Source organism: Xenopus tropicalis, chromosome 9 (genome assembly GCF_000004195.4).
Source record: "Xenopus tropicalis strain Nigerian chromosome 9, UCB_Xtro_10.0, whole genome shotgun sequence".
NCBI lineage: Eukaryota > Metazoa > Chordata > Amphibia > Anura > Pipidae > Xenopus > Xenopus tropicalis.
The window spans coordinates 35040068-35052390 of record NC_030685.2 but is presented as its reverse complement, the minus strand read 5'-3'; the positions used below and the strand labels follow the sequence as shown (position 1 = coordinate 35052390).

The 12323-nt window shown below is 36.3% G+C and overlaps 1 protein-coding gene across 1 annotated transcript in view; it reads right to left on the bottom strand.

The window, feature by feature from the left end:
• Positions 1–12323, bottom strand: part of shisa9 (shisa family member 9) — a 195698-nt gene that overhangs the window by 133324 nt on the left and 50051 nt on the right. Inside the window, 1 exon segment of the mRNA NM_001112925.1 lies at positions 12171–12298. Coding sequence (NP_001106396.1) covers positions 12171–12298 — 128 coding nt within the window.

Sequence of the window (12323 nt, the reverse complement as noted above, 5' to 3'; positions counted from 1 at the left end):
ATCTTGCCCAGTAGGCAAAGGAATTAAACTCAGGCTTCCCTGTACTTAGATCCCCTTGACTAAACCATTGTTGAGTGTTCTTATGCACCTATGCTAACAGCACATGCACCTAGAAATGAATGGCTTTTGAGGTTCTGAAATTTAGCTTTACTGGAAATGAAGAATATAAAGGATATTAAGGCTATATACCCTGTACCAGCAGGAAGAGGAAAAAAACATTTAACATTTTTAACATTTGTGTCCATGTCAGTGGTTGCAGAGCTGTAGGAAGGTATTGAATTACTTACAATAGGCAGAACCATGAGAGGAAAACTCTGGAACATACCTGGCATCTGCTATAGCACAAAAGTCTTGTGAGTTAAAACAGAGAGAAACTGCAGCCCCCGAGGTGCATCAACATTACAGGGGTCATTTACTGTTGCTACTACAATTGGTTCCTGCAAACATCCCAGAAGTCAATTGTGCACCAAACCCCATTCTAAAGGTTTTTGCATTAAAATGCGCTCTTTCAACTTTCATATAGTTGTGCTCATCGCCGCTCAGTCTATTCTGCCTTTTATTCCAAATCAAGCGAAGTTGCACCTATTGACACAGAGGAACCCTGAAGCTACTGCCACCTCTGGACCAGGCAGTAGCTCCAGGGTTCCCTCAGCACAGTGCAACAATAGGCACCAGGCACGTGCATCTAAAGAATTGGGTGCACATGTCATTCTTGTGCCCAACACCAGAATTAACGGCAACTGGACTTGTAGAACAAACTTTAAGCAAAATTGCATCCCATTTATGGCAAAGTGCAAGCACAATTAATTTTAATTATTAATTAATTATTATTTAATTGTTAATTTTAATGCATAGTGCACAATTCCAACAACACTAAAATTCAGGGAAAAAAATGCATTATGGGGGAAAACATGGCATTGTGCTCAAAAATGCACTTTGATTACGGCACTTGTGGATGTAAATGAGTCCTTGCCACTAAGGTGGTTGGGAATTCTAAGAGATATAGGGGGGAATTCACAAAAGTGGAGAGAACCCTTTTTTGGATTAAAAGTGGTGGAAAAACTGGTGGAAATCCGCCTAAATTCCGACTCAACCGCCACTTTTCTGTTTTTGGTGAAAGAAAGACAGATTACAGATACTTTTGTGAATTTGTCGTTTAAACGACATTTATATGACGTTTTAACAACATTTTTTCCTGACATTTTTCCCCGACATTTTCAAAATGGAGTAAAGCTCAGTGTAACTCTGTCAGATCAATTCTAAGCTCTTCTGTTTTGTTTGGTTTCACCCAGTCTCCAATTCACACCTAAGGTAGGGGGTAATTAACATATTAATGGGGATTAGCAGCTATTGTTAGGGGACAAGTTTCTGTCTAACCCTAGAACAATAGGTGCAAAAAGCATCATTAACATTTTATAAACAAGTAAAACACTGATTAAAAAAAGTTCAATTTATATCTTATATTTAAAAAGTTTTTACCTCACATTTGCATGGTTATGGGAGTTTTAGCTTAACCAGTGAGGCAATAATAACATTTTGTGTGAAAATATTGTAAACATTTTTATTAAAAGGAAAAGTAAAGCCTCCCAGGCAAATTTTTAGTTTTAGCAGCAGTGCCCCCTCTTTAATCCCTTCACTGACATTTGCCCCAACTTATCTGTGCCCCCATAGCATGTCCTGAACTACAGAGCTGCCTGACAGCATTGGCCCCCACCTTTAGCGGTGTCCCTTCTGTTCCCAGCAGCCATCTTGGGGATCAGCAAACAGTACATACACACTGGCACCCAAACTGGGATATTGGGGTTCAAAGTTGGAGTGGCCCCAACAGGGCATTGGATAAAAACCCGCTGGGCCCTAGTCCTGTTGGGCCCCTTATCACCAGGCATGTTGGTGTGTGGGCCGGATTGCTGCTGCCCAGTAATGAGTAGGGGCTAGAGAAGAAGGTATTTAGACCCTTAAATCTTGTTACAGAAGTGGAATTGCACAGAAATATAGAAAACATTAGAAAGCCCAGATTCATTTAAAAAAATGATGTATAGTTTTTCTGTGCAAACTAAAATTACCCCTCAGGAAATGCCCCCAAAGTGAAATGACAAATGGCAAATGAAATGCAAAATCCTGCTGGTAAAATCCTTATCCCAAGGTTCATGTAGATGTGGGGCTGGGTTTGATGGCACCAACAGATTTACTAAGAGCTAAAGGCAAATTCATAAAAAAAATGTCGGGAAGACGACGAAAACTGTCTGTTTAAAAGACAAATTCACAAAAGTGGAGATAGAGGTTTGTGAATTAGGTGGAAAATCCGACAAATCTATCTCCACTTTTATTTTGTCTCAATATCACCACTTTTGTGAATTCCCCCCATAGACTTGCAAAAGCTTGTATGCTACTGTATACTTTAAACTGTAAGTACTCTAGTGCATTAGTACTAACAGTTTGAATAAAGGAAACCAAATGGGCTGATCACTAAGGGTACTAATTTGTTAGGTACGCCCTATTGATTATAATTATCTACTCTATCAAGAAGATAGAGTAGTAACCCCTTTAACTGTTACATGATAAAGTAGCACATATGCCAACCATAACAATTCCTGCGGCAAAATACTGTAAATACTGTTCTTGGATGGAGAAAAAATGTTATAATGTTATACATATACATTTGCATACCTTTAATAATTAATAAAATGTTATTGCATGTGCTATTTTTAAGTAGACTGCAATTCCCCTCTGACCTGCTAATGGTCTGTTCAGCAGACTTTAATGAAGATCTATATCACATATACTGTTTTTAGCAGTTCTTTTAACTTGCATAGCCGACCTCCTGCTGTTTCTTGCTGTAGATCTTCTTTTTCTATTAACGCAGTGAAACACTGACACACTGGGCGACTGCACCACTGAATTCTTTTGTAGAAGGACAAAAGTCTGGGCCATTTGAAAGGACAGTGTTTTTGACATACTGAGCAGCACACCAAATATTAGCAAGAAATAAAGGAAAAAATGTCTAATATTTAGTTCTGTTATTAATACAGGTATAGGATCTGTTATGCAGAATGCTCAGGACTTGGGGTTTCCCAGATAATGGGTCTTTCTGCAATTTAGATCAGAAGACCTAAAATATAATTTCAACATTAAACAAACACAATACGATTGTTTTGCCTTGCAGCTTAGTTAAAGTACAATGTGCTGTTTTATTATTACAGAGAAAATTGAAATCATCTTTTAATAATTAGAATCATTTGCTTAAAATGGGCTATATGGGAGATGAGCTTCCTATAATTCTGATCTTTTTTGATAACAAGTTTCTGGACAGGTTTTAGCACTTCACTCACTCATGCTAAAGCAGAAAAGAAAATTCTAGCCAGCATTAGCGATAACTGTGCATGTGATGGCCCAGGGCTATCGCATTAAATGAAGATAAAGAAAATGAAGGGATATGAAAAAAGTAATTAATTGAATGGGAAGAACCAGTTTTACAGGCAAACTAAGCAGCGCGGAGCAGCATTGCGAGTAAGCTGTACTCCAGTGCTGTCCAACTTATTACATGTAGTGGGCCAGTTATATCTCATACTGCATGTTGCAGTAATGCAAGTGTCAGATTAAATTAAAATGATGATGTCATATAGTGAAGCCTATGGAACCTCTGAGCAGACTGAGGGCCATACAAATCCTTTGGAGGGCCACATCTAGCCCACAGACCTCCAGTTGGACAGCTCTGCTATACTCTACAGACTACAGCAAATATAACTAAAGCTTGTTGAGTTTGAACCTCCCTCCTCCTTAAATTGCTGGTCTGTATCATTTGGAAGAGCCTAAATTAATGATATATATATAGGTCTTCTCAGCTAGCATGAATTACCAAGGCCTATCCACACTGTTCTCACTAACCTCTATTAAAAACTGCTAGACCTGGGAAAAAGTCTAGTACCATGTTCTGTTTTTTTGTGCTTCTACATATAGTTGAGAGGAAGGCGTAGTTGCTTCCCTTCCACCCCTTCATAAAAGTGCTCCTACTGCATACATACACTTGGGAGCTCTGTTTTGTACGATGGCTTTACAGTTACCCAAATAAATAAACCATCATGTGATGGTAGTTATTTATAGTGGAACTGTCATGGTTTACAGATATCTTACAAGAAAATGATAGTTATTTTTAAATACCATCAGTTTTGTGCTGAGAAACTGTATGGATCAAAGTGCACACAGGAAGAGTACAAAGAGGCAACCAATAGCACTTATTAGTTTGCAGGGAAAGCAAGTGTTTAAGCATAACACTATTCATTCTAATAAAATATTTTTGGTATTTCACATCCCAAATATCACTGATTTTAAACAAAAGCATATAAAAATGAAAGTTATTAAATGAGGCTTGCCTTAATATCTAATTTAAAGGGCTCAGCATTAAAAAAAGAGGTCTGATGATCAATAAAGGGTGAAACTTGATGGATCACATATACATCAACAGCCAATAAACAGTGAACTCTGCAACCTAACATCCAATTTGCAGAAAAATAATGAGTGGTCAATAAAAAGTCAGATCAGATAGTTAAAGGGAACTATTGTCTATATTCCATTGTGTGTTTTTTAAACACAAGCAAGGACATATTTAGATTCGCTTAAGCCTGCTCAATAATAATCATGAAATTGTAAAGCATTCTGAGAAGCGTCAGCCCCAGCCCCAGTCCTGCGCTAATTTATTGCTGAGTACAATAAATTAATCAAACATGACAAGAGATATTACAGTTCCATAGAGAGCTTCACTAAATTCTTGTGTCACCATTTGCTGAACCCTGAATAGTGACCTAATTTTTCTTAGGAATTCATTGAATGACTTTCATTTAAATGTATTCACTTTTGTTGAAACATTTTTTTCTGCATGCATAGAAAATGCTCCATCAACCTAATTTTAAATTGGGCTGTCATTTTTTTTTTTTTTTGTAGTATGGACTTTTCTTTACCCCCCAAGTCAGAAAGTCAGACTTGAGTAGGGAACTGGAAGCAGCTACTTCAGTCTGTCAGTACCAGCAAACTAGCAACTAAAAATGTTACCTGTATGAATCCCCTCTACTCAATACTATAAGCAAAACACCTGGTCTAATTAGCACTTTACAGCTTATATATTCCCTTTATCCATTGTATTTAGAGCACAACTTTTTTCTCAAGGAAAAATCATGGAGGTGAATTGTATTTACTATTAATAGGAAGTATGCAATTGATTGAAACTGGCATTCTGACAAATAATTTCTAGTGTCCTAATCTTGCTTATTTCTCTTTGAGATATGTTAGAGTTACTTCAAGCCATTATATATTTTTAAACCAATCCATAACTCATAAATATTATGTATTAATAATTTTTTTCTGCTAGGTGGAACATCAGGCAAGACAAACAGCACAGGGAAAACCTTGGAAAATAGCATTGCTGCACAAGCTTCAGGCAGCATTGAAAACTGCCTTTTCAGAATTTCTTTTGTTATCCCTCTAGGCTAAGTTTAATACCATGCAGCTCCGCTAGACCTTTTTCTTCTAAAAAAGACCTGAAGAAGTGTAGCTGTGATATACAGCAATAGCTACAGTTTATGCGTAAGCACGCCCATTCTCACTCAAGCAAGAACATTACCTTTTTTATTTTTGAAAAAATGTATATAGGTATAGGATCTATTTTACAGAATGCTTGGGACAAGGGGGTTTTATGGGTAAGAGATTTTTCTGTCATTTTCTGTCCAAGTCTGCTAAAAATCATTTCAACATTATATAAAGTCAGTAGGACTGTTTTGCCACCAATATGGATTCATGCAGCTTAGTTACCATCAAGTACAAGGTCCTGATTTATTGTTACAGAGAAAATGGAAACCATTTTTAAAAATTAGAATTATTTACTTAAAATGGAGTTCATAGGAGATGACCTTCCCTTAATTCGGAGCTTTCTGGATAATTGGTTTCCAGTATATGTTATACCATACCTGTATTACACTGTTTTTTATGTTAAGCAAAGAATAAAACTTACAGCTACAGGAATGGATTAGCAGCGAATTTCCGCATTTTGGATTGGGCGCGGTCGCGTGAAATAGGGCGCAGTTGCGTCAAAAAAGGGCACGGTCATGTCAAAAAACGCAAATTTTCTTACCATTTGCGAATTTTATGGCGAAGCAAAACAGGTTCGCTCATCACTACTTACAGCACATAATGTCCCTCTAAACTGCCTACTTTTTACAGTAATATTATTCCATTACTTGGGATATGAGAGTAGCGGCTAAGCCTGCAGAACTTATCATGGGCTTGATTAAAAGCAAGCCTGCCAGGAGTATTTTAATAAAACTGATAATGAGAATTGTTTGGAAAAACACCCTGCTCCTTTATGTATTCTACTATAGCAACGAACTGTTTTGAGATGATATTGTACGTGGAGATATTAGAAATAGAGGGAGACTGCCCTTTATTATCTCATGTTTTCATGACAAGCTCCCTAGTAGGCTTCAACACAATATTACTCCCACACATTACCTTTCATTTTAGACTTGGCCTCATTTGATTGCTTGAGTGCTAATCTCAGTAAATTGAAGCAATTTCAGCAGTAGCCACTTTCTAGCACACCAAGCAGCTGTTGTGTGACACCCAAGGGATACACATTGCAGCACTTGACAGCAAGCAAGGAAGCAAGTTTCTTTCTATTACAGCAGACTTCAACGGACACTCTTGATAATGACTAGACTGGGTCAGCATGAAGTGAATTTTGCTGGCTATGGGGAATTGCAAGTATAACATTCAAAGGTTGACAGTACCACTGCTATGAAGTGTTAGATTATGATAAGTAACGTCTTATAAAGTTTGGATGTTTGTTTTAAAATAAATACAGCCAGGTATGGAATCTGTTATCATGAATCTTCATACCTGAAGTCTACTAAAATCATCTAAACTTTGATTAAACCTAATAGGATTGTTTTGCCTCCAATAAGGATTAATTATATCTTAGCTAGGATAAATGTACTGTTTTATTATTACAGAGAAAAGCATATATATATTTTTTTAAAAATTAGAATTATTTTCTTATAATGGAGTCTATGGGAGATGGCCTTCCTGTATTTCAGAACTTTCTGGATAACAGGATACCATACCTGTATGACACTGTACCAAAACCAAATGCCTGAAAATCAGTATTGCACAAACCAACAAATACAAAGAATTTTATATCAGATAAAAGGAAAAGAAAAATTATCTTAAAACTGGTTCAGAGTGATACTGATTGTGATAATCAAATCTGTCACGGGTTGCAATGAACCCAATAATGCTAAAATTTGGTCTCATTTAACCCACAGCTTTTGTACATATAAACCAGAAAAGAAAATAATTATATATTTCTAACTTAATATTTCCAGTAGCAAAATACAAACAGAAAATAAAAAAGAAGGTGTAGTGACCCTCTAATTGCCTGTCGTGTGTTGCCGTAATTACTGGCTTGTGGTGTGTTTCTGCCAATGCTTTAGTAAATCAAAACAAAATGATTAAGGCTATATGATTATAAAGTAGTGCCACTGTGACATTCATCCGGGGATGACAGCAGAATGGATCCTTACAGCTGTACAATATAAGAATACAAGTAGAGATACTGTAGTTACACATGAATTGGTGCCTGTCTTTTTGAGTCATTTTAGTAAAAGCTATCTATATATGACATTGAGTAAATAAAGATTCATAATTAGCAGAGGGCCTTACGGTATATAAAGTTTTTAAATCAGAGGTGGACATTTGAAGAAAAACTATTGTTAAGAGGCCAACTATATTATAAAGGCTTCTTTGGGCTAATAATGTCCTGACTACTCAGCACATTTACCCACATATTTATTGTGCTTAACATTGCCTGCTAACTGAATATAGATACTGTATAGTTTACTTTATATGAAAACATTCATGTGTTGTTGCATCTATACACATATGGTGAATCTACATTATTGCTTGCTCTAAAGGAAGCATTGCACTTGGATCACTAAATAAAGAACCCTCTATTCCTAACAACTTATATATGGAGTTCTGTAAAGAAGAAATGGACTGTGCCATTATAATAGCCACGTTTTTTCATATTCTGATTTAATTATAATTAAAAAACAAATTGACTTAATATGGATACACATGGCCGCACATTTGTCATGCCATACAATGTCTCTTTTGGGATTGTGTAAACATTATGACATGTTACAGCATTAACAACTAAACACAGACAGAGCATATTTATTTGCCATTAAACACACATTGCCTACATTGAAATAATGTAAATGCGCATGTTTATTGTTGTTGTTTTACTGACAACTGTGGTTCCTTTCACATGCCTGCTTAATTATTTACCGAAGCATGGTTATGTTATTCCTGATGGCTGACTTCTTCACAGAATATGTTCAATCAAATAAATGTATATATGTTGAAAATATTATTGTCATCTTAAAAGGAAAATGTCTTATTAATGGATATTTATATGGACAGAATGCTTACAAATATCGGAATTCTCCACTTTCTAGTGCAGCAGTGCCCAACAGACTGTCTTTCTGTGTTCAGTGGCTCCTCCCATACTAGAGGACCTAGTAGGACACCTTTGTCTGCTTTCTGCACAGATGGTACAGAATGCTGTATAGAGTTTGTGAGCATGAATTTAATGTACACAAATTCACATACCATATGAGGCCCGTGCAATCTTGTATGTTGCACATCTCTGATTTATGTTTTTCTAATTGCATTAGATGCATAAACCTGCTTTTCATTGAGTTTTGGAGCAATCTTCATGGGCACAATGACAATAAACTCATCATTAAACATAGATATTATAGTTTCAAGAAATAATTCAGAATATTGAGGAGTAAAGTACTGCAGTAAATGCACATTATGACAAACAGTAAGCTGCTACCTCCCTTGAGATCCATTATTTGTAGTTTAACAACAGTAGATAACAGAACACATAACATTGTAAGTATTCCAAGTTCATCCATTTCTTGCTGTAGTCATCTCTGATTTATTTTAATCTATATTTACTCATCTAACATAGATAAATAGGATAGAATCATGGTCCAAAGCAGAATGTCACATGGCATATAGGAAATCTATCCTGGTCTTTCTGACCTTTATCTATATTGCTGCAAATCATCCATATATATGAGATGGGAAGAAGCTGAACAAAATAATGCTGTTAGTTCCATGCTCCGGCTAATGTTATTCTAGTAAATCCCGTCATAGTGATACATATCCCCCGTGTGTTGTACTAATAAGCTTGGGAAAGCCTTTGAAAATATTTCCTTCAGCTACTATACAAATGAAACTCTCACTTCCCGCTGGCTCCTTGGAACTACAACTTCCAGAATTGGACCTAATAACAGACTTATCTTATCTGAGTTCCAAAAAGCTGAATTGCTATTAGACTGGAGTCTGCTACGTTTTCCAGGCATTACAGCGTTATGTAAATTGCCCATAATTAAAATGATACATTAAGGATTGCCTAAATTAATAGATTCTCTTTCCCTAAGCATGCGCTATACCTCATGTTTGAACCCTAGAACCCTAGAAGTGTACAACTAGAGGGTTTCTGAAACCAAAAAGGAGGCTTTGCAGTAACATGGACAAACAGAAAGGGGGAAGGTTATCACCTCATTGTGATGGAATCTATGCCAAACCTATTAACAAAAAACAACCACAACATCATTTAGCACATTTCTTACATCAAATAGGCTGCTCTTAATCTTTTATGATCATGGACAACCGGCTGTGAATTATGATTCATAAAATATTTGCTTATTAGAATACATACATAGGTGCATCTTCCTGAGTGGACCTAGTGGTCAAAAACATCAGTGGACCAATACTTACCAGTTACTTATCAGTGGGCCATATACCACAACCATAACTGCCATATACTTTTTTTTTAATGAAATAGACATTTTAGGAATAACAACTTGTCAAATCTGCAATTAGCCCAGCCGCTATGATGTCTGCCACTGATTCGAACGGCTGAAACTCAGCATTTGGACTGGGAAGCCAGGACTGCCAACCAGTCAAACAGAAGAGACAGTCTTTTGTTTTGCCCACTTATTTAAAGCAGTTTGAAGACAAGGATCATCCAAAAGGTACACATTGAACATTTCAACAGTGGAAACCATTCGCTAAGTACAAACATGTTATTACGATCTTTCATGATACATAGATTACTTAAGCAAGCACAAGAAAACTGAAAATCATACAATTGTATTAGTACAACTTCCATGGTCCATACCCTGTTCTGCTGCCTTTTCCATAGACAAGCCTTTACATGTTGCAACAGATGGTAGGTAAGACAGAAGGGTAAAACTCTGGCTCAATAATACAGTTATGTCTAATGATTCACACCTTTTATTTGACCAGAGAACGGTACAATTCACACTGCTATTCAAGCAACAGTTCTATTTATTAGAAGCACAAACATAATGTATGTAGTTCTACATATAATAACAGGCAATATTATTGCCATTTAGCATAATTACATGCAGAATAATTAGAACCTTTTACCTGGGAAATGTCTTTAAAGAGGTATTTTATACAGCTATGGTATTAAAAAAAATAATGGAAAATAAGATGTCTAAATCACTGTATTTTGTTTTTGTTTGAACAGAACCAGATATGTGTGGCAGAATAGTAATGTTTCTAAACAGTTTGCTACCTGAATTTGCTCCAAAAAATATGATAATCTCTATCTTGTTGTAAATCGCTGGTAAAGATGTGAGACCATAAGTTATGGTTTGAACCTAATGTTCCAATTTCACATATGTGCATACATATGCTATGAGAGAGTACTTGCCAGAAGCACCCTTCACTTGCTTTGGGGACCTGGGGACAGGGAAGTATATGAAACATTTCACTAAAAAGTAAAACTTAGCCAGAACAATGCTTGTCGAGGTGGAGGATGGAGTAGAGATTGTGCTGTTTAGGGCATCTTTAGACTCTGAGGGATGGTAATGTATTTTCCACCCAGATACATTTGAGTGTTCTTCAGATATATTTACACAATGATTTATATTGTTAAACTATTAACAATATAAATCCCCATAATAAACATGCTCACTAATACTTAATAGCTAATACTTATTGGCTAAGGGATATATGAATAGAAATGTATCCTGCATATATAGAGTCACAGAGTGGTCTGTTCACATGTTCTATGTACCTAAACTTTAAAATCTTTGTATGAAAAAATAATCCTACTTATGAACACAAGTGTCTTACCCATTTTAAAGTATAGGTGTGGGACCTGTTATGCAGAATGCTTGTTACCTGGGGTTTTCCGGATAAGGGGTATTATCCATAATTTGGCTCTCCATAGCTTAAGTCCACTGAATAATCATTTAAACATGAATTAAACCCAATAGGATTGTTTTGCCACCAATAAGGATTTATTATATCTAAGTTATAAGTTGGGCTCAAGTACAAGGTACTGTTTTATTATTACAGTGAAAAAGGAAATTGTTTTTAAAAATTAGAATTATTTTCTTATAATGGAGTCTATGGGAGATGACCTTCCCGTAATTTGGAACATTCTGGATAAAGGGCTTCCAGATAAGGGGTCCCATACCTGTACACTACAACATGACTTCAAGGCAACAACATTAAGCAGGAAATATACATTAGGGCACCTTCAGTGTCCCTTGTTAAACAGGAAGCCCAGCGAGTGCTGCAGAACTCTGATTGATTGATAATAAATGCTGAAGAAAGGACAACAGGAAAAGATGTGACTTATGATTCTACTTTTCCAATATATATTTTTCTCAGAACATGCAATACAAGACAACTAAATTAAATTAGCTTCATATATAGAGAGCATAATCTGATAGACCCAACACTGCTACAAATGCACACGTAACATTTTTTTCTGCTGAAATAAACCTACTGAACATTCATTAAACTTACCAAGTACCAAGTAAATGAGAGAAATTGCTGAAAGATTCATCCCATTATTCTCTACGTAAATCACTGGGCTAATGCTCCTCGCAAAAGCTTATCTTCCGGAAACATGGAAACCTGGGTTTTGAGGGATATAATGCATTTTATTGCTCCCGAGATCAACCATTCTCATAGTAAATAATAGCCGGTGACTCACAAGATCTACAAGTGTCCTAAATCCTAGCTGTTGGACTGCCAAGCAATACATGGTGTGTGATTGGACTTACGTAAGTTATTTGCAGATGATCGGGACGGCATGGTTTCATAATGTTGCACATGAATGACTAAGTTTGGATCTCTCTCCGTGTGTTCTGTTGCACAATGACTCTGTTGTCGCATCACATCAGCAAGAGCCCTGCGAACAAGAGCAAAGTTGGATA